Source organism: Medicago truncatula, chromosome 7, assembly GCF_003473485.1.
Source record: "Medicago truncatula cultivar Jemalong A17 chromosome 7, MtrunA17r5.0-ANR, whole genome shotgun sequence".
NCBI lineage: Eukaryota > Viridiplantae > Streptophyta > Magnoliopsida > Fabales > Fabaceae > Medicago > Medicago truncatula.
This window is the reverse complement of record NC_053048.1, coordinates 41965198-41988361: the sequence shown is the minus strand read 5'-3', so window position 1 is coordinate 41988361 and position 23164 is coordinate 41965198. Positions and strand designations below refer to the sequence as shown.

The following is a 23164-nucleotide window of genomic DNA, read 5'->3' as shown; positions in this document are numbered from 1 at the left end:
CACTCGAAGTCATACTTGACGATGTATGTTCTGTACTTCATTTTTAGGTTGTTGATTGCCTTGTCATATTCTGAAACTGGGTTTTTCACCAGAGGACCTATCAAAGAATGAAAGTGAAATTAAATTTCTGTTATGTATAAACCGCAACAAAAAAATAATTACATTAAATGAATATGTGTTCAAATGTTTATCAGTTAGGCAGTGATACGACAAAAGAGTTTCAATGTTTCTGCTGACCATGTTTTCTAAAATAGAATTAGAAGTATGAAATGAATTAGTTAGATGGACGAAAACATATAAGGGAATAGGGAATATAATTTACGGTATTGAGTAGCTCAAGTTGATATATAAAGCATAACCAAGTAGCTAGTAAAGAATCAAAGGAAAAAAAAGGAATTTAAATTCATATTATTTAAATTCGTATCATATGAGGTAGGAAAATAGGATAATCTGTTAAGCAACGATTGGATTAATAGGAGCGATCTGTTTTTTCAAAATAGGAGCGATTCTTGATATTTATTTTGAAAATGATTTTGTTTTGTTTTTTAATAAAAGAAAATATTAGGAGTGATGTGCTGTTTTTTTTGTTATGGATAAGAATAGGAGGATTTGTTTAGTAAAATTAAGCAGAAAAATTATGAGCCATTGATTTATTTTGATTTTTATAACAATTAACATTTTGATAAATTCAATAGGGTTGTTAGGTTAAATTAGGGAAAAAAAATTTGCTTTCGAGTTAACTTAAAAAATAATAGATAATTGTTGCGACTATAAATAAATCTATAACTCCCCATCATCACAGTCACGGTATTGTTTTCATCCAAACCAAGTCAAGACGTCGTTCATCATCAAACAGAAACAGGTACGATAAGCTGCTTTTCTCAAGTATCTCTTATCTCTCTTCTACTCTCCAAGCGATACTTAATCATCATGTTGTAGCATTATTGTAAAATTCATGCGATTTTTTTTAAAATTTAGGGTTTTGGTTTCGATTTGTAATTAGGGATTTATGATGTAGATGGGGGTAATTCAATGCGGGTTTATAAGTGTCGTCTGGTTTGGATTTTTTTGAGTTTGAATCGGAAGTGGTTCTGGGTATAAACTCTGGTACCAGTAGCCCTCGGCCGCCCATATGATGGTGTCCCTCTCTTTGGTCTCTTGCTGGGGAGTTGGTTTTGAGAGTTGATTTTAGTGCTTCTGAGGTTGTCTTTTTTTTTTTTTTTTTTTCTTCTTCTTCTGATAAAGATGTTGTCACTCTTGTACTCTCCTTCTATTATTATAAGAAACAATTGAGTTTTTAAGTTCATTGTGTGTAAGTGATGGATCTAGTCCATTTTATAATAAGGACCGGATGGAGTATTTACTATATATTATACTAACTGTGTTCATTATTGCTTGCAGCGGCAATGAAGAGGTGTAAAAAGCTTGAGAGTGAGTTGCCTCCAATGAAGAGGTGTACGAAGCTCAAGAGTGAGTTGCCTGATTCTATTATATCTTATATCTTTTCCAAGTTAGCTTTGAAGGATTTGGTGAAAACTAGTGCATTGTCTGAACGATGGGTTCACGAATGGGGATTAAGGACGGACCTCAACTTTGATCTTCATACCATGTTTGACTATAACACACTTCAAGACTTACCAAACATCCTTCCACTCTTTCAAATATTTCACTTTCAATCTGAATTTACCACAAGATTGGATCAATTTATGCTCCATTATAAAGGTCCCATCATCAGTTCAATCCGAGTCAAATTTCCATTAGTAAATTCTGAACACGGGGATGCCATTAATGGTGCCATTAATAGATTGATCTCCAAAGGAATTGCTAAGGGTGTCAAACGAATTGAACTTCTCTTGTCATCTGATTTTGTTTTGCCATACATATTTCCCCCATACATATTTCCCCCTACTCTCTTATCTGGCAATGATTCTCTCACTTATCTGCACCTACAAAACTGCCTCAGTGCAGAACATCTGGACCACTCTGGATTCAATAATTTGAGAACTCTTGTGTTGCATCTAATTAATGTGACGCCGAAACTGCTTCAGAGTCTCTGCTCCAATTGCACCCATCTTGTAGACTTGACCCTTGATGGTTGTCGATTCCTTTCTGACCTGATAATAAACCGTTCAACATTGCTTTCTTTGAACATTGTTAACTGTAGGGTTGACCTTTCAATTTGTCTAACTATCATTGCATCAAATCTCTCATCCTTCGAATATTCTTGTAATGATGGTTTTCTAGTACACCCAGTCAACATTCAAGCTCATATGTTATCCAAGTTTAGCTTTAGAGGTAGTGAATTTTTTGAACGTGTTGGGTTTTCTGGATTGAAAAACGTAACAACAATTGTGTTTGATGGACTAATTGAAAATCTATCCATGTACATCCTGCCTTATTTGTTTTCCGAATGTCTCCAACTTGAAGATGTCACCTTTAAGAACTGCAGGCGCATGAGTTCAATAGAAATTACCAGTCCAAAGTTGCGTCATTTGAAAATAATTGACTGTGGTTGGGCGGATGACTCTCCTTCTGAGATAGCTATTGATGCATTGAATCTCTCATCCTTTGAATATAGTGCTCACACCACGAGGATAATTTCTATTACGGCTCATAAGTTATTGAAGGTTTTCTGGGATGCAGCTCAGGGAAGGAAAACACCACACCTCCTTGATCCGATTGCAAGATTATCACATATTGAGAATTTATCTATGATCATACTCACTTCACAGGTGAGTCACCCAAAACCAGTGTTTATTGTTTGTATATAGGTTGCCAATCTCGGATAGCGTTTGGTCCCTAGGTTTCTTCTAAGAGAAATGATATTTGTTGACAACTTTTAAACAACTTTCTCTTTCATACTCACGTTATTCTCATTCTTGGGAAATGATATTTGAACAACCATTTTTTGACAACTATGTGACAACTTTCTCTTTCATACTCACATTCTATTTTTACTTTCTCTTTCTATTGCTTTGATTTTTGTGTCAATGTCTCATTTTCTATATAAAATTTTGGTTGTTTCAAAAGTTGTCATATAAATGGATATTCAAATAACACAACTCTATATTCTTATTCTCTCTTTCTCTTTCTCTCTCCATTGTTTTTTACCAATGAGAAGAGAGAAAATGAAGATTGTCAAAAAGGTTGTACCAAATAGTTGTTCAATTATCATTGCTCTTTTAATTAATTTGATCGGTAGTTGCTTTTAATTCACTTTAAATATTACTATTGTACACAGATAAAGGAATTAACGAAGGTCTTGGTTCGATTTCAAAATCTCAGACAATTGGAGTTACTTATTGAGGGAACATGTGATTCTAGTAAGGACTATTTTTGGATTTTAGATATTGCAATAGCTTCTCAGCATCTCCAAAAACTTTCTCTGACAGTGAGTTATTCAAACTCTATTTTTTTTTTTGTTCACTTTTTTTTAACATGAATGGAACTAGAAGTTTATTTTCTTAATTTAAAATGTGTTTGTCTGCATGTATCAAGAAATTTATAAATTAGAACCTTATTTTATTTTCTCTGCAATTTTGCCTGTATCAATAAATTTTTAAACTAAAATCTAATATTATATTAGAAAATAATAGACAATTTTGCAGATAGATTCACATCAGATGATTTATAATGATCTTGATTGATAACTTAATAAATGAATATTGTAATCTTTTTATTTACTTTCTTAAATTAATTGTTTAATTTATAGTGTGGTAAGCATAATTCAGTTTGAAGAGACAATGTATTGTAATTTTTTGGTAAGCATAATTCAGTCATTACTTTGACCAATTTTTTTCTTTTTGTGTACACTAAAATAGGAATATAAAATTTAGGGTTAATGGTGTTTTACCCCTGTAATATAGGTCATTTTTTGTTTCCCCCTGTAAAATATTTTTTTTTGATTTACCCCCTGTAAAATATTTTTTTTTTCGAATACCCCCTTAATAGGTCATAAAAAAATTTCGCTTCCAAAAAAAATAAAATTTATAGGGGGTAAATAAAAAATTTTACAGGGGGAAAACCAAAAATGACCTATATTACAGGGGGTAAAGTACCATTAACCTAAATTTAACTCAATTAGTAACTCCTGTATCGTTAATTGCAAAGAAGTAAAATAGATTTGTACTTTCACTTTTTGAGTTATAAAGTGAAGTATAATTCTTGAATGTGTATTTGAATTGTACAAGTTTTGAATGTGGATTGTGTAACATAGGTGGGAATATATTACAACTTATTGAAATCTGTATGATTAATTTCAAAACAATAATTAAATTAAGACTCTGATGGTAAAAATATAGTGGATAATAAGCTAGCGGTTAATTTATGATGGCTGATGATGACTAGTAGTTTATAGCTAAAATTTGGTGGTTGATGACTTATAGTTTATAAGCTAATTGAAGTGTTTTGTTAAATGTAAAATGAAAGGACATTCTTAATTCATAATAAAGTTAATTTAATAATTAAATATTTAGAATTTATTAATCTATACTATATATATATATATATATATATATATATATATATATATATATATATATATATATATATATAAAGAAAATAGGGGATTTTGGGTTGACTTTTTTTGTTATTCCAGTTATACCCTTAAACAAATATTTCTATAATGATGTTATATTGTTGTAATTAAAAAAGATAAGAATTTTGGTTACATTTGTTATATTATTGTTGTCGTTGAAATAGATAAATATGATTTGTTGAGTTTGTTACATTTGAAAGTCATAAATATATAGCAAAATAGTAACATTGTTATACAATGCGTAATGAAATTGTAAAATTTTCATATATGTAATATTATGATCGTTATTTTTCAATTTTCAGATTAGAAATGTGCATCCGGAACATTCACATATAGATGGATTTAAGAGGCAAAAAAGAGAATATACGGGGTTTTCTCATAACGATTTGAAATATGTTGAATTCCGTGGTTGTGTTGGCTCTATAAATGTTATTGAGTTAGCTAGTCACTTATTGAGGAGTGCAAATTCACTTAGGAAAATGACTTTCAGTTCTCGTGACAAAGCGTATATTGGAGCTGGTAGATGGACCAGAGACGCAAATGATCGTCGTAAAGACACTCGTTTCTGTGGTGATGGTGGTTGTCGTTGGTTTGAAGAGAATGTTATTCACGAGATGCTTAAAGATGAAGTAAATGAACAATGCCAGCTTATAATTTTGTAGTGTTATTTTATTTATTTATTTTTGATAATAAATCCATTTATAAAATCTTTGTATAATTTACTTTATTTATGAATTACAATATTAACTATCATTTTGGGTAATTTTATTTTTATTCAATATAGTATTAGACATGTAGTTATTGTTGGGCTATATATTCTCTCTTGTTATTGAAAGATACGCAGTTCCAAGCTAATGGTTGATAAAATGGATTTTGGTTATAGTTTTCTTTGAGATAGTTTGGATGAGGTGGTACTTGTGATATTTCGGCTTGGGACACAATTTATTTGGCAGTCTTTTGGATGTTAAATACTATTAGATACTACATCAAAATAGTGATTTTATATCCCTTTTCTAAGATATGTTTTAAAAGTGTGGCTTGCTTTTGTCAAAAAAAAATAAAAAAATGTGGCTTGCATTTAGCATGCACTAGTTGTTTTGCATACCGCCTTGTAGTGAGATGATAATGCACGAAGGTGGTGCAAGCAATAAGGAAAAATATTTTTAATCAATGCTTATAGAGATACTAAGCTATTTGGATTGTTCTTTTGATGTTGATTTAAGATTTTGAAGTGTACCCCTTTCTCAAGTCTTAAGTTTGAACTCGATGAAATTATAAAATCTTGCCCATATCTTGTCCAATTGAGGGAACATGTGGAGATATCCAAAATTAAACAAATGATTTTTAGCTAACCAAATATAATAATGTTTTGTGTAACAGTCTGATTTTTAGCTAGATTTATTTTAATTACTTTTATTATGTGTTTTATGTGTTTGTGTGTGATTATTCTTCATTGGGTGCATTTTCATGGATTTCCTTGTTAGGAGGGTATTTTAGTCATTTTGGACTTAGGGGTATTTTGGTCATTTTGTGTGAACGGGTAAAATTATAATTTTTGGAGGGAATTACTTTTAGTGATTAGTGAGAATAGCAATTTTACTAAGTTGCTAGAGTAAAACTAAGATTTTACCGTTTAGTGACCGTTAATGACATTTTACCGTTACTTGATCGTTATTAGTGAATTACCGGTTAGAAACATTTTTGGTTTGAATAGAAATGGGTTAAGTCCATTAAATTGAGGGTTAGGCCCAATTGTGAGACACACTATATAAACATACTCTTATGAGAAATTTCCTCACACTATCATTACACTAAGATATTTTGAAGTGAATAGAGAGAGAAAGTGGGAGCAAGAGGAGAAAAGGGTTAGAGAGAAGAGGACTTGAAGAATCAAGTATTGGGGTTAAGCTAGGAGCAAAATTGAAGCTTAAGCTTAGGAGATTAACCTACTAAGGTAAGGGGGTTAGAATTCATCATAATCACTTTTGTAATTTTCAATTATTTGTATGATAAGTGCTTAATTGGATGAATTGATTAATTGTTCATATGTGATGAAATTCATGCTCTAATTGTGATAACATGTTTAGATGTATGAAGTTATGAATGATTGAATTGTGTTAGTTGAATTACATGTTCAAAGTATATGAAAATGGGTATGTGTGAAAATATGCTCAATTGGTGAATTATGCACTGTTGTTGATGAATTGTTAAATGTTTCATGATCAATGTTGCTGTTGTTGTTTAGTCATGTTGTTGATGATAAATCATGGCTTGGGTTTGCATAATTCTTGATTTGTTGTTGAGAAATGAGATGTTGTTGGTGTTTTGGTGAAAATGATGAATTGGTCCAATTGTCAAGTGTTTTCGAGCTTGATTGAGTCTTGTGAGTCTTTTTAGTCATATTGACCTATAAACATGTTTTGGAAACACATTTCGGCAATGAGGGATCAAAATTGGGGATTTGGGGTGAAAGGGGGTCTAAACCCGTAATATTTTCTGCAAACCTGTGAAGGCTCGCTTAGAGGTTTGCTTAAGCGACCTGGTAAGCGAACATTCATACTTTTTCTGGGTTCAGTTCGCCTGAGCGAACTAGTAAGCGAAGTTTTCTGGTAGCTACTGGAACTCGTTCGCTTAAGCGAACATGTGGTCGCTTGAGCGAACTGGTGAGCGACCAGAAAGCAAACAAAGTGTTTTGCTACTGTAACTCGTTCGCTTAAGCGAACCAGGTGGTCGCTTAAGCGAACATGTTCAGTTTCAGCCACTTTGATCTTTTGTTCCGAGTCTTTGGGGACCAATCCAAGCTTTCTTAAAAGATTCTTTAAGCATGTTTAACTACTATTAATCCCCTAAAATCTACTAGAACAATGATTGCTTTCCTATACTTGAAATTCTTGATTTGAGTCTTAACTTGGGAAATTTTGGGAATTTCAAACTTTGTCGAAAACAACTTTTCTAAAATAATGAAGCTTCCAAGTTGAACCTACAGTTCATATAGACTTAGGTAGTACTTGTAAGAGTGGCCAAACATCTTAATCATGTAAAAGTGATATTTCGGGTGGGAATGTGAAAGGTTGTGAAAATGGGATTTTCATATGAACTTAAGTTGTGCTTGGGTTAATGTTAATGATCCGGAGGCGACTTAACTTCACGAATACATTGTCGATTAAGATTGTTTGAAGGTTTTCAACTTGTCTATGTCGTTTTGTCTTGGAGTTTGTCAATGTTGGCCGGTGGCCACTTGATATGGTTTTTGGTCAAAAACGTTTCTTGAACCAATTGTCTTAAGAATTGTGGTGACTATGTTTATATAACTAAGTGAAGTTGTATGAATGAAATGCTTGAATGATATGATATTTATCATGAGATAAGAATTTTGGTTACATTTGTTATATTATTGTTGTCGTTGAAATAGATAAATATGATTTGTTGAGTTTGTTACATTTGAAAGTCATAAATATATAGCAAAATAGTAACATTGTTATACAATGCGTAATGAAATTGTAAAATTTTCATATATGTAATACTATGATCGTTATTTTTCAATTTTCAGATTAGAAATCTACATTGGGAACATTCACATATAGTTGGATTTAAGAGACAAAAAAGAGAATATAAGGGGTTTTCTCATAACTATTTGAAACATGTGGAATTTCATGGTTGTGTTGGCTCCATAAATGTTATTGAGTTAGCTAGTGACTTATTGATGACTGCAACTTCACTTAAAAAAATGATTTTCAGTTCTCGTGACAAAGCCTATATTGGAGCTGGTAGATGGACCAGAGACCCTAATGATCGTCGTAGAAGGACTATTTTCTGTGGTGGTGGTGGTTGTCGTTGGTTTGGAGAGAATGTTATTCATGAGATGCTTATAGATGAAGTAAATGAACAATGTCAGCTTATAATTTTGTAGTGTTATTTTATCTATTTATTTTTGTTAATAAATCCAGTTATGAAAACTTTGTAAAATTTACTTTATTTATTTATAAAATTTATTTTATTTTTGAACTACAATATTAACTATCCAGTTGGGTATTTTTATTTTTATTCGTTGCAGTATTAAATATGTAGTTATTGTTGGGCTATACATTCTCTCTTTTATTATGGAAAGACACTGAAAGCTACACGCGGTTCCAAGCTAATGCTTGATAGAATAGATTTTGGTTAATGTTAAATATTATTGGATCCCGACAAGGATGGCAATGGGTGCTTAATGGGTAGGGTACTACAGTGCCCGTCCCCATACCCGCATTTATAAAAAATACTCGTACTCTCAGAGACAACAACTTTAGTCCCCTTCCCCATATCATATGGGTACCTAAGTGTCCATACCCGCACTTTAACTATGAAAAAACAAAAACAAAAATCACAAATGAAATAAAACTACGATCCCAATTTTTTAAAATTAACTCATAAAATAATATGAATCGTGGTATTTAGTCAAATAAAAAACATCCAAAATATCCCTAAAAAATTATACATCGACATGATGGAGTTGTTATTGTAATAAGCAGTTGTTTGGTTTAAGTTTAGGTTTAGGCTTAAATAGTTAAATAAATTAATTATTTATATATAGAAAATAAATAAATAATTTATGATATTATATAAATATGTATATGCGGTTGCGGGTCTGGGCAGTATAGTACCCTTACCCGTGCCCATATCCATTTAATTTTGTGGGTATTACCCGTACCCTTTCCCAGACCCATAAAAGCGGGGTTTTACCCTACCCATTGTGGATATTTTTTGCAGGTATCCATTGGATCTGGATTCAATTGCCATCCCTAGATCCCATCCATATATGCTCCAGTTTTCTTTAGATTGGTGACACATGTACAAAAATCAACAGTTATTAATTAAAAACATTCCATTGTTCCTTCAACCACATGTCCCACAAATCTTCTTCCTATATTGTTATTCTCTTAATGCAGTGGCACTTATTCAACCCTGAAACGTGTGAGAATTTATCTATGATCATACTCACTTCACAGGTGAGTCACCCAAAACCCCGTGTTTGCTAGTTGGTGTTTATTGTTTGTATATAGGTTGCCAATCTCGGATAGTGTTTGGTCCCAAATGTGAGACAACAGAATAATTCATTGCAGCACTGCCTATGTTTCTTTTAATTAATTTGATCACTAGTTGCTTTTAATTCACTTTAAATATTACTATTGTACACAGATACAGGAATTAACCATGGTATTGGTTCCATTTTAAAATCTCAGACAATTAGAGTTACTTAGTGAGGGAACATGTGATTCTAGTAAGGACTATTTTTGAATTTTAGATATTGCAATGGCTTCTCAGCATCTCCAAAAACTTTCTCTCACAATAAGTTATTCAAACTCTATTTTTTTGGTTGTTCACTTTTTTTATTTAACATGAATGGAACTAGAAGTTTAAAATTGCATCAAGGCTATTTGATTAACTTTTGACTCACTAATTATTTCACGACTGAACATTTAATTTTAAGAAAAAGGGGAAAAAAGTTCAAAGCTACCCCATTTTGAAAAGATTTAGGGTTCGGGGGTTGGTTACATAAAGGGAATGTATTAGCACCATTTATGTCCGTAGTACTCTACGGGAACCTCTTGATTTCATTTACTTTTTGTGCTAAAAATTGACGTTTGATTGGTTGTGTGTTTTTTATTAGTTTTGAAAAAAGTTTTAAAAGGAAAGAAGCCAAAGTGGCAAATGAGTATTTGTTTGTGTTTTTTAATATTAAAGAAAATAGACTCATGATAAAATTAGATTGATTAATGTTTGATTTAAGAAAATAAATAAAATAAAAAGACGATCTAGGATCAAGGTTTGTTTATGAAAATATTTTTGTGATTATTGAACTATTTACATGTTTTTGTTGTTTTTTATAAATGATTGAAGTAAAATATAAACTAACGGAGCATAATAGTAAAGCGTAGGTACTTTATGGTGGCGTTGGACCACCACGAGAACATTTGACCTAAATTACAAAGCATGAAAAGTAAAGCATACACACACACCTACAACTATTACATTAAAGCCTATGATACATTCTAAAATCTGCGAAAAAATAAATATGCATGATAAATTTACATTAATGCTAAATATACATTATAAAATCCATGCAATAAAAACAAACGACAAAAGAATAAATTAAAATGCAAAATAATAAAACTAAACTAAAAAATGCATGAAGAACAGATTAAAAAAAAAAAATGTCAAGAGGCCACGGAACTCACCGAACGGAGTAGACCGTATAAAAAACCGAATAAGTTAAAGGAAAAAAATGGTAGCATTTCATATGGGAAAGGTTAATCATTTCTCATCATAGGAAAAGTGACCTTTTAACCATTCATTTAATATTAAAATTTTTGAATGGTTGAGATCTAAGACTTGCTACCTTTTGTAGACTTTTTGGTTTTGTAACACCCACAATAATTTAGACCCCACACAAGTTGAATATAGTTTATTTGTTTGGGCTGTTTTTTTTTTTATTGAATGATTAATGTACTGTTTGTTAATTTCGTTGTTCTATTTTTATACATTAAACCAGAGTCTCTAACACACAAGCCTACTCATAGGGGATTTACATTCATCCACTGTTTAAGTCATCTTTAATTTGTTCCCCTTCTTAATTGTTGAATTAGTTAAGTAACTTAAGCTAATTCAAAAAATAAGATTAATTAAGGTGAAGAACATTAAGAATAATTATGAAAATTTGGCACAATGTTTATCAGATTTATGTTGGAATAGAGGATTATATTACAAGGTCAATTTGAACAATTAATCCGTTAAAATAAGAGAGATGAATCCGTCAATAGTGTGCTAAATAAAATTCCGAGACCTATTTGCGTGTGAGAATTTTCAGATTACCCAAATTTTTCTTTTTGTAAGTGTGTTAATTGGCTTTTGGGTTGGGTCTAATGTGCAAAAATTATTGATCGAGCCCGGGCGACCGCCCCTGATTTCAATAGATTTTAAAAGACTTTTTTGTTTTATAAAAGTCTTGTGGTATTCAATCAAAATTTTTAAGGAATATAAAACATTCTTGTGGTATTCAATTAGGATTTTCATGATTTTTTAATGAGTCCAATGAAATCAAGTGGTATTCAATTGAGATTTTGCATAACTTAAAAATTGTCTACTGGTATTCAAAACTCTACGGATTTTAATGGATTGTTGTGAGTAATGAATTTTGTGAGATTGTTTGGTATAAAATGTACCTACTAACAATCTCACACCTAACCTTGAGACTTTTCTATCTCCCACACATAGCCTTGAGATTTTGTAATACTCTTCCAAATTCATTTTTTTTTTTTTTACGTTTTTTCCAAATTCTTTTATATTCTACTGTAACAACGACATATTATATATTTTTTGTTTGACAAACTTATTGTCGAAATCATCATGCCTCTAACTTGCATTTTTCTTAACATAACTTTTACGTTCATTAAAAAAAAGAATGTATTGTATAATCTTGTGGTTAATTTACCATCTACCTATATATCAAATTATTATAAAAATCACAACTTTACGTTCATCGGTATTATAATAATTTTTCTACTTGCATTTTTCTACCTGTAACATGCATTTTTCAATCAAATTATTATAATCAATAAATTAACATAACTTATTTTTAGGTCTATTTATTTTGATATCATATGTCCATAATTTTTAAGATTAATCAATCTGCTAGTAGTATATTATCTAATAGTCTTTTTTTTGAAGAAAAATTACACTCATTGATTCAATGTTTTTTTTTCGGTTGATTTATAACTGTACTTTTATTTTTGAGATTTTTTGGTCTGTACTGTATCTTTAAATTTATTGACCCTTTTAAAATCTTTAAAATTCATTAAAATCCTTTAAAATCTATATCATGAATCTATTAAAATCTTGCAAAGAATCTTGATTGTAAAAAGTCTTTCAAAAAAAGTCTTTTAAAATCTCACAAAATCAATACAATCCAACAAAGTCTTTTAAAATCTTCAAGATTTTTTCTATCAAAACAGTCTTTTAAAATCTCAAAACAGACTTGCCTTGATGATAGGAAAAATGACAGAGATTTCTTGTTTTTAATTGCTGAAAAAGTATCAAAGTAAAATGACTTAAATATAATTTTCATCCCTCTAAATTTTTTTTTGTTTGAAAAAGGTCTCTGGCCCCACATTGTTTATGATATGGCATGAGTTTTGCCACGTGGCAGTCCACGTAATTAAAAAATTAAAATTATTTTTAAAGTTTTGAAAATTATTTTTTTAAATTAAAAAAATATGAAAATAAATTCAAAAATCATTAAAAAAATTCGAAAAAAACTGTTAAAATTAAATTTTCGACTATTAATTTTTTTTAATTTGAAAATTATATTTTTTTCTTCATATTTTAAAAAAAATTAAAAAAATCATTTCATTTATTTTTGAAAATTTATTTTCAGATTTTATAATTTTATATGATAAAAATAATTTTAATATTTTTAAATTTTTTTCAGATTTTTTAAAATGTTTTTTATATATATATATATATATATTTTTTAGAATTTTAAAATTATTTTTAAAAATTTAATATTATGCGGCATGCCACGTGGCACAAGTTGCACAGTCAGCAACTGCCACGTGGCAAAAATTATGTTACTTCAACGTTTTAGTGGGGTCAGAGACCGTTTCAAACAAAAAAAATTTTACAAGGATGTTTTTCAAACTTTTTTTTTTACAGGGACGAAAATCAAAACTGATCCAAATTATAATGACGAAAATCATATTTAAGCCAAGTAAAATATACATTTTTGAGGATCAACATGTTGGCCAGCTGTGTCACCATAGAGCTAGAACAAAGACATAACATTTTCTAAATTCTTTTTAGTATCTTGACAGAAAATCATAATAACATCAGCACAAAGAGAATAGAGAGAGCAGGAGTTTGGCCCCTATCCATTACTTTGTTTGCTTGGTTTTCAAAATTTATTTTCAGTGAAATCCTGAATTTTAATTTCTTATAACCAATGCATGTCATAATAGATAACATTTGTCAATAACTAAGCAATTGTATTAAAGTGATGGCTTAATACATGTTTTGGTCCCTTAACTTATTTTTGAATTTTATTTTGGTCTTTTAACTTTAAACTGTCTCAATTTTGTCCCAAAACTTTACCTCCGTTTACCTAAGTGGTCCCTTCTGTTAAAAAAACTAACAGAAGAGACCACTTAGGTAAACGGAGGTAAAATTATGGGACCAAATTGAGACGGTTTAAAGTTAAGGGACCAAAATGAGATTCAAAAATAAGTTAATATACCTTCCAATAATTTTTATTTTTTTTTACATTTGACTCATTATAAAAAAAAAAAGTGTTATAGTATAATATACCATCCGATTTTGGGAGAAAGAAGTGGTGGTAATTTGAAGTTCGATTAATAGGTAGGAAAGTCTGATCAATAATTATTCTACTCAATAATTAAATTTAGATTCTTGTTATATAGATTTTGGAATATATTTCTTTTCTATATGTTAATTTCATTATTATTATTATTGTTATTATTATTATTAATGTTAAATTTTGTTTTTAATTGAAATCATTTTGATTTAGATTAAAATTATAGGTATAGATATTAAAATTAGTTTTATTAGGCTTAATACATGCTTTGGTCCTCAACTTATTTTTGAATTTCATTTTGATCCTTTAACTTTAAACCGTCTCAATTTGGTCCCATAAATTTACCTTCGTTCACCTAAGTGGTCCCTTCTTTTTTTTAAGGAAACCACTTGAACTCTTTGTTGGATCTTTAAAAAAAAAAACAACTTATTTAAAATAGCTTATTTTAAAAAGCTTTTTTATGCAAAATAGTTTATTTGAAAAACAACTTATTTTAAAAAACAACTTATTTTTGAAAAACACCTTATTTTAAAAACATCTTATTCAAAACAGCTTATTATCAAAAAACAACTTATTCAAAACATGTTTTGAATAAAATAAGGTGTTTTAAATAAAATAAGTTGTTTTGAATAAGCTGTTTTAAAATAAGTTGTTTACATAAAATAAGCTGTTTGAATAAGTTATTTTTTAAAATAAGGTGTTTTGCATAAAATAAGCTGTTTTGAATAAGTTGTTTTTAAAATAAGTTGTTTTTTCAGAAAATAAGTTGTTTATCAAATAAGTTGTTTTTTTTTTAAATAAGGTATTTTCATAAAATAAGCTGTTTTGAATAAGCTATTTTTTAAAATAAGGTGTTTTGCATAAAATAAGTGGTTTTGAGTAAGCTATTTTTAAAAAGAGATCGTAGTAAATTGTTTCAAATCCGAAGCAAACTAACCGCGAAAGTAAATATTAATACATAGTTTTTTACCGTGTTTAATCTTATGTATTACATTAATTTAATCTATATTATTATTACTTCATATCTTTCAAAAAATAATCGATAATAATTTTCATACTATAATTTTTATTTCTTAAGATATTTTGCATTAAACTTATTATTTTACTGTGTTTGTGTAATAATAATATTAATAAAAAAAATTATATTCTTAAAAAAAAGTAATTAAAAAATTATTTTGCCTTTTGGATAAAAAAACACAATTAAATTCACAAAAGGATAAAAAAAATACATTTCGGTTCAAAATATTGATTTTGGTTCAGTTCGGTTCATAGGTAAGAAAACGGTTAACCGAACCATAACTTTGGTTCAGTTCGGTTAACTCCATACCTGAAATGGTTCGGTTCAGTTTTCCCGAACCATTTCAAAATTTCAATTCGGTTTTTTAGGTTAACCAAACCATGCCCACCCCTACAGGTAATAGTAGTTGTGTTTGCTTCAGAGTTGGGCTAGTCATATATTAATGTGAATTTGTTTAAGAAAATTACATTCAACACTAATGACAAATTATTTTCTATATAGGTTTGGTAGATGGATTAATTGCTCTAATACATGGATGTATTTGCCTCGAATAACTTATTGAGTTTATATTAGTTATTGGAATGAATAGTTTATGATGAATAATTATTGTTTAGTCATAAATAGAAGGCTAAATTGCATTTTTGGTCCTTTAACTATTTAGGTAGTATCGCTTTGGTCCCTTAACTAAAATTTGATTTATTGTGGTCCCTTAACTTCTCTTTGTTACATATTTTGGACCTTTCCGTTAGTTTTAATTCAAAAACGTTAAGTTTTCTTCATTTTCTTCTAGAATTTTTTTGGGATTCTTGTTGTTGAAGGTGATATGAAGATGATATGAAGATGAAAAAGAGGAGAAGAAGATGAAGAAAACCTAACATTTTTGAATTAAAACTAACTGAAAGGATCAAAATGTGTAACAAAGAGAAGTTAAGGGACCAAAATAAATCGAATTTTAATTAAAGGACCAAAGCGATACTACCTAAATAGTTAAGGGACCAAAAATGCAATTTAGCCTAAATAGAAAGTACTCCAATTGCAAAATATGAAGATAAACATAGGATAGGAGAGCTATATATATCACAAAAGGCGTGGTGAAAAGCAAACACAAAAGGAGGCCCAGTTAGAATAAACAAGAAATTCTGGAGACTATAAATAAATCTATATCTCCCCATCATCACAGTCACGGTATTGTTTTCATCCAAACCAAACCTAGCGAAGCTGTCGTTCATCATCACAAACAGAAACAGGTACGATAAGCTGCTTTTCTCAAGTATCTCTATCTCTCTTTAATCATGTTGTAGCATTATTGTAAAATTCATGCGATTTTCATCGTTTTAGTTTTAGTTTTTTTTTTTTTTTTTTTTTTTATTTTTAAAATTTAGTGTTTTGGTTTCGATTTGTAATTAGGGATTTATGATGTAGATGGGGGTAATTCAGTGCGGGTTTATAAGTGTCGTCTGGTTTGGATTTTTTTGAGTTTGAATCGGAAGTGGTTCTGGGTATAAACTCTGGTACCAGTAGCCCTCGGCCGCCCATATGATGTCGTCCCTCTCTTTGGTCTCTTGCTGGGGAGTTGGTTTTGAGGGTTGAGTTGATTTTAGTGCTTTTTGAGGTTGTCTTTTTTTTTTTTCCTTCTGAAAAAGATGTTGTCACTCTTGTACTCTCCTTCTATTATTGTAAGAAACAATTGAGTTTTTAAGTTCATTGTGTGTAAGTGATGTATCTAGTCCATTTTATAATAAGAACCGGATGGAGTATTTACTATATATTATACTAACTGTGTTCATTATTGCTTGCAGCGGCAATGAAGAGGTGTAAAAAGCTTAAGAGTGAGTTGCCTTCAATGAAGAGGTGTACGAAGCTTAAGAGTGAGTTGCCTGATTCTATTATATCTTATATCTTTTCCAAGTTAGCTTTGAAGGATTTGGTGAAAACTAGTGCATTGTCTAAACGATGGGTTCACGAATGGGGATTAAGGGCGGACCTCAACTTTGATCTTCATACCATGTTTGACTATAACACAATTCAAGACTTACCAAACATCCTTCCACTCTTTCAAATATTTCACTTTCAATCTGAATTTACCACAAGATTGGATCAATTTATGCTCCATTATAAAGGTCCCATCATCAGTTCAATCCGAGTCAATTTTCCATTAGTAAATTCTGAACACGGGGATGCCATTAATGTTGCCATTAATAGATTGATCTCCAAAGGAATTGCTAAGGGTGTCAAACGAATTGAACTTCTCTTGTCATCTGATTTTGTTTTGCCATACATATTTCCCCCATACATATTCCCCCCTACTCTCTTATCTGGCAATGATTCTCTCACTTATCTGCACCTACAAAACTGCCTCAGTGCAGAACATCTGGACTACTCTGGATTCAATAATTTGAGAACTCCTGTGTTGCATCTAATTAATGTGACGCCGAAACTGCTTCAGAGTCTGTGCTCCAATTGCACCCGTCTTGTAGACTTGACCCTTGATGGTTGTCAATTATTATGTTTCTTCATAAAAATCATCCTTTCCAAAGTAAAATTAAATGCAAATTGCATTGAATTTGTTCTCCTTTTCATTTTCTCCATAATCATTATCCAATAAGAATTGTTTTTACATCTTTTTATGAAACTTATTTCAAGAAGAACACAAAAAACTATAACTCAAATTACTGTGTTTTAGTTTTCTTATTAAGTGTGAATTTGTGTTTTTTTGCTTATAAATTGGGACGGAGGGAGTATATTTTAACAACTGTGTTCGTTATTGCTTGCAGTGGCAATGAAGAGGCGTAAAAAGCTTAAGAGTGAGTTGCCTGCAATGAAGAGGTGTACGAAGCTCGAGAGTGAGTTGCCTGATAGTGTTATATCTTATATCTTTTCCAAGTTAGCTTTGAAGGATTTGGTGAAAACTAGTGCATTGTCCAAACGATGGGTTCACGAATGGGGATTAAGGACGGACCTCAACTTTGATCTTCATACCATGTTTGACTCTAACACAATCCAAGTACCAAACACATTTCCACTATATCAAAGATTACACTTTCAATCTGAATTTGCCACAAGATTGGATCAATTTATGCTCCATTATAAAGGTGCCATCATCCATTCAATCCGAGTAAAATTTCCATTAGTAAATCCTCTACACGGAGATGCCATTAGTAATGCCATTAATAGATTGATCTCCAAAGGAATTGCTAAGGGTGTCAAACGAATTGAACTTCTCTTGTCATCTTATTCTGTTACGTCATACATATTACCCCTTACTCTCTTATCTGGCAATCATTCTCTCACATATCTGCACCTGCAAGACTGCCTCGTTGCAGAACCTCTTGACTACTGCACTGGATTCAATAATTTGACAACTCTTGTGTTGGATCTAATTTCTGTGACGCCGAAACTGGTTCAGAGTATGTGCTCCATTTGGACCCATCTTGTAGACTTGACCCTTGATGCTTGTCGATACCCTTCTGACCTGATAATAAACCATTCAACATTGCTTCGTTTGAACATTGTTAACTGTAAGGTTTACATTCGAAGTTGTCTAACCATCATTGCATCAAATCTCTCATCCTTCGAATATTCTTGTAATGATGATTATCAAGTACACCCAATCAACATTCAAGCTCATATGTTATCCAAGTTTAGCTTTAGAGGTATTGAATTTTTTAAACCTGTTGGGTTTTCTGGATTGAAAAACGTAACAACAATTGTGTTGGATGGAGAAATTGAAAATCTATCCATGGACATCTTGCCTTATTTGTTTTCCGAATGTCTCCAACTTGAAGACGTCACCTTTAAGAACTTCCGGCACATGAGTTCAATAGAAATTATTACCGGTCCAAAGTTGCGTCATTTGAAAATAATTGACTGTGGTTGGGCGGATTACTCTCCTTCTGAGATAGCTATTGATGCATTCAATCTCTCATCCTTCGAATATAGTGCTCACATCCCGAGGATAATTTCTATTACGGCTCCCAAGTTATTGAAGGTATTCTGGAATGCATCTCCGGGAAGGAAAACACCACACCTCCTTGATCCGATTGCAAGATTATCACATATTGAGAATTTATCTATGATCATACTCACTTCACAGGTGAGTCACCCAAAACCTGTGTTTATTGTTTGTATATAGGTTGCCAATCTCGGATAGCGTTTGGTCCCAAATGTGAGACAACGGAATAGTCCATTGCAGCACTGCCTATGTTTCTTTTAATTAATTTGATCAGTATTTGCTTTTAATTCACTTTAATTATTACTATTGTACACAGATAGAGGAATTAACGAAGGTCTTGGTTCGATTTCAAAATCTTAGACAATTGGAGTTACTTATTGAGGGAGGATATGATCCTAGTAGGGACTATTTTTGGATTTTAGATATTGCAATGGCTTCTCAGCATCTCCAAAAACTTTCTCTGACAGTAAGTTATTCAAACTCTATTTTTTTGGCTGTTCACTTTTTTTTAACATGAACGGAACTAGAAGTTTATTTTCTTAATTTAATAGTTACAGTGTGTTTGTCTGCATGTATCAAGAAATTTATAAATTAGAAGCTTATTTTCTATTTTCTGCAATTTTGCATGTATCAAGAAATTTTTTAAATCAAAACCAATTTTATATTAGAAAATAGACAATTTTGCGGATAGATTCACATTAGATGATTTATAATGATCTTGATTGATAACTTAATAAATGATTATTGTAATCTTTTTATTTACTTTCTTAAATTAATTGTTAATTGTTAAATTTATACGTGTATATCTCGGTAAGCATAATTCAGTTTGAAGAGACAATGTATTGTAACATCTTGGTAAGCATAATCTAGTCATAAGGCTACTTGACCAATATATATATATATTTTTTAGTGTGTTATACTAAATCAGGAATATAAAATTTAACTCAATTAGTAACTCCTGTAGCGTTAATTGCAAAGAAGTTGCAAAGAAGTAGGATAGATTTGTATTTTCACTTTTTGAGTTGTAAAGTGAATTCAATAAGTCTTGAATGTGTATTGTGTAACATAGGTGGGAATATATTACAACTTATTGAAATCTGTATGATTAATTTCAACACAATTATTCTTTCGAAAAAAAATAGGCTAAACTACAGTTTTGACCCCCTAAGTTTGTCAATGTTGCGATTTTGGCGCCCTAATAAAAAAAATGAATATTTTGCCCCCTATGTTTTAGCCCCTTTGCAAAAGTGACCTTTTGGTCAATTTTGACTGGGTCAACCACTATGTGGCATGCCATGTGTATATTTATTGAATTAGAATTAAATGAAATTGCCACATAATCATTTATGAAATTAAATAAATGGAAAAAATGAAAAAAATAATTCATTAATATTCAGAACAAAAAAAAAAAAATTCAAAAAATCATAAAATAAAAACCGAGAAAATCAACTTCAAGTCTTCAACCACATCCCAAACAAAATCCCCACAAGATTCATAACCAAATTTCTTACGAAAGTCAAGCAAATTCAAACACTAACATTAGCCCTAGGTCCTAGCAACAACCTTGCACACAAGCGAAAGCATAAGACATTAATCCAAATCAATAGGTGAATCATCACATGGAACCCATTTGAAGTTGTGAAGTAACTGAGCAAGCCAAAGATGAACAGAAGCCAAATCCATAGCTTTTCCAGGACAAACCCTCCTACCAGCTCCAAATGTGCTAACGTCAAATCAGATCCCATTATACTCACTTCCTCATTCATAAACCTCTCTCGCTTTTAAACTCTTTTGCCTCATTGCAAACCTTCTCATCATGTGTTATAACCCACATATTCACCATAGCAGTTGTACCTTTCGGAACATGCTTCTCACCTACCATAACATCATGAACAGCTAATCGTCATATTACTTCAAAATAAACATAGTTTTTACAAATTCAACACAAATCCAATTCAGCTATATCAATATCAGACACAATTTCAATAAAAAAAAAAAATCGATCTGGAACAGTTGAAGATGAATACTGACCTGCCATTTTTCGATCTGGAAACTCACAAGTGGAACAAGAAAAAAAAATCGATCAAGAAGAAAGGAGGAAGAATCAATTTCAGAAAGGAATGAAGAAGGATGATTAAAAAAAAGGTTTGGTTATGGAAAAGAATGGATGAAGATTGAAGAAAAGGAATGGTTGAATGTTTGATTTGGGGGTTTTTAAGATTGGTGTTTTTTACCTTGCTATTCTCACGTGCCAATCCTTTCTCTATTTTTTTATTTTTTTTTTAATTCAAGTAAATACACAGGTGGCATTTTGATTTTAAAAAAATTGGTTAAATACACATGTGGCATGCCAGCACTATTAATGAAGTGCCACCTCCGCGTTGACCCGGTCAAAATTGATCAAAAGGTCACTTTTGCAAAGGGGCTAAAACATAGGGGGCAAAATATTCATTTTTTTTATTAGGGGACCAAAATCGCAACATTGGCAAACTTAGGGGGTCAAAACTGTAGTTTAGCCAAAAAAATATTACAACTTATTTTCCCCTTATCTTTTGTTAATTGTGCGATTTTGCACCCCATCTTTTTGCCTCCTTTCTGATTTTGCACCTCATCTTTGTGTTCAATTGTGCTTTTGCCCCCTATCTTTAAGCTAATTGTGCGATTTTGCATCCCCTCTTCTTTTTTTTTGAGCGATTTTGCACTCATTCTTTTGCCCCTTTTCACCTCTTTTAATGATGATTTTGAACAAACACAATTGTCAAAAGATGGGGTGCAAAAAAAAAATAGTGGGTGCAAAACCCCACAATTAGCAAAAGATAGGGGGAAAAGTGCAATTAAGCCAAAACTAAATTAAGACTAATGGTAAAAATTGTTGATAGCTGATAAGCTAGCAGTTAACTTATGATGGCTGACGACTAATAGCTTATAGCTAAATATCGGTGGTTCATGACTTGTAACTGATAAGCTAATTCAAGTGTTTTGTTAAATGTAAAATGAAAGGACATTCTTAATTCATAATAAAGTTAAATTAATATTTAAATATTTAGAATTTATTATTAATCTATACTATATATATAAAAAAATAGGAGATTTTGGAATGACTTTTTTGTTATACCGGTTATACCCTTAAACAAATAATTCTATAATAATGTTATATTGTTGTTGTAATTAAAAAAGATAAGAATTTTTGTTACATTTGTTATATTATTGTTGTCGTTGAAAAAGATAAATATAGTTTGTTGAGTTTGTTGCGTTTGAAATATAGCAAAATTGTAACATATTTTCATATATGTAATACTATGATTGTTATTTTTCAATTTTCAGATTAGAAATCTACATCGGGAACATTCACATATAGTTGAATTTAAGAGACAAAAAAGAGAATATACGGGGTTTTCTCATAACGATTTGAAACATGTGGAATTTCATGGTTGTGTTGGCTCCATAAATGTTATTGAGTTAGCTAATGACTTATTGAGGAGTGCAACTTCACTTAATAAAATGATTTTCAGTTCTCGTGACAAAGCCTATATTGGAGCTGGTAGATGGACCAGAGACGCTAATGATCGTCGTAGAAGGACTATTTTCTGTGGTGTTGGGGGTTGTCGTTGGTTTGGAGAGAATGTTATTCATGAGATGCTTAAAGATGAAGTAAATGAACAATGCCAGCTTATAATTTTGTAGTGTTATTTTATCTATTTATTTTTGTTAATAAATTTATTTATGAAAACTTTGTAAAATTTACTTTATTTATTTATAAAATTTACTTTATTTATGAACTACAATATTAACTATCCAGTCGGTTATTTTTATTTTTATTCGTTGTAATATTAAACATGTAATTATTGTTGGGCTATACATTCTCTTTTTATTATGGAAAGACATTGAAAGCTACGCCCGGTTCCAAGCTAATGCTTGATAAAATAGTTTCGGTTATAGTTTTCCTTGCGATGGAAGAGGTGGTACTTGTGATATCCAGTCCATATATGCTCCAGTTTTCTTATTCGATCATGTTTCCCGTTAAAGCTTCCATCAACGGTAATAGCAGATGACATAAACGATGAAGCTGAACCATGGAGTTTTTCGTGTTTGAGCTCAAAACGACGTCGTTTGGCTTCGTGAAATCGAGTGGCATGCTGTGTAATTGCGGTTTAACAAATCTCGCTGGCGCGTGGCGGACATAAATTGGCGTTGGTGCCAGTGACGGTGACAGAAAAGGAAAGTGTTTTGGTAGAGACACGGTTGGTGTTTGAACCAGTGAAGGTGTTGATTGAACCGATTGAACCGGTGGTGATGATGAGGAGGCGTGAA

At 31.0% G+C, this 23164-nt stretch overlaps 2 protein-coding genes across 3 annotated transcripts; both read left to right on the top strand.

The window, feature by feature from the left end:
- The first annotated feature begins 1404 nt into the window (after nt 1-1404).
- On the top strand, nt 1405-5287 carry LOC11427803 (uncharacterized). The gene is made up of 3 exons (XM_003624928.4): nt 1405-2732; nt 3242-3391; nt 4840-5287. Exons 1-3 carry the CDS (start codon nt 1407-1409, stop codon nt 5197-5199), a joined length of 1836 nt encoding a protein of 611 aa, XP_003624976.3. The 5' UTR covers nt 1405-1406; the 3' UTR covers nt 5200-5287.
- A 10704-nt stretch (nt 5288-15991) lies between these two features.
- On the top strand, nt 15992-22638 carry LOC11414025 (F-box/FBD/LRR-repeat protein At1g13570). 2 transcript variants are annotated; one of them, XM_024770728.2, is made up of 5 exons: nt 15992-16148; nt 16701-16769; nt 17676-18994; nt 19170-19319; nt 22366-22508. In XM_024770728.2, the coding sequence occupies exons 2-5, from the start codon at nt 16706-16708 to the stop codon at nt 22372-22374; spliced, it is 1542 nt and encodes a 513-aa protein (XP_024626496.1). In that variant the 5' UTR covers nt 15992-16148; nt 16701-16705; the 3' UTR covers nt 22375-22508. The 2 variants fall into 2 exon arrangements, with proteins under 2 accessions (XP_024626496.1, XP_003624975.3); XM_003624927.4 differs by having other exon boundaries at nt 15993-16148; nt 22178-22638.
- Nucleotides 22639-23164: the final 526 nt, after the last annotated feature.

Excerpts from the sequence above, each read along its gene's own strand:
- LOC11427803 (XM_003624928.4), top strand. The coding sequence starts at position 1,407 with ATGAAGAGGTGTAAAAAGCTTGAGAGTGAGTTGCCTCCAATGAAGAGG. Across the intron at positions 2,733-3,241 it reads TGATCATACTCACTTCACAG|ATAAAGGAATTAACGAAGGT; the intron begins GTGAGTCACCCA and ends TATTGTACACAG. Across the intron at positions 3,392-4,839 it reads TCCAAAAACTTTCTCTGACA|ATTAGAAATGTGCATCCGGA; the intron begins GTGAGTTATTCA and ends TTCAATTTTCAG.
- LOC11414025 (XM_003624927.4), top strand. The coding sequence starts at position 16,706 with ATGAAGAGGTGTAAAAAGCTTAAGAGTGAGTTGCCTTCAATGAAGAGG. Across the intron at positions 18,995-19,169 it reads TGATCATACTCACTTCACAG|ATAGAGGAATTAACGAAGGT; the intron begins GTGAGTCACCCA and ends TATTGTACACAG. Across the intron at positions 19,320-22,177 it reads TCCAAAAACTTTCTCTGACA|ATTAGAAATCTACATCGGGA; the intron begins GTAAGTTATTCA and ends TTCAATTTTCAG.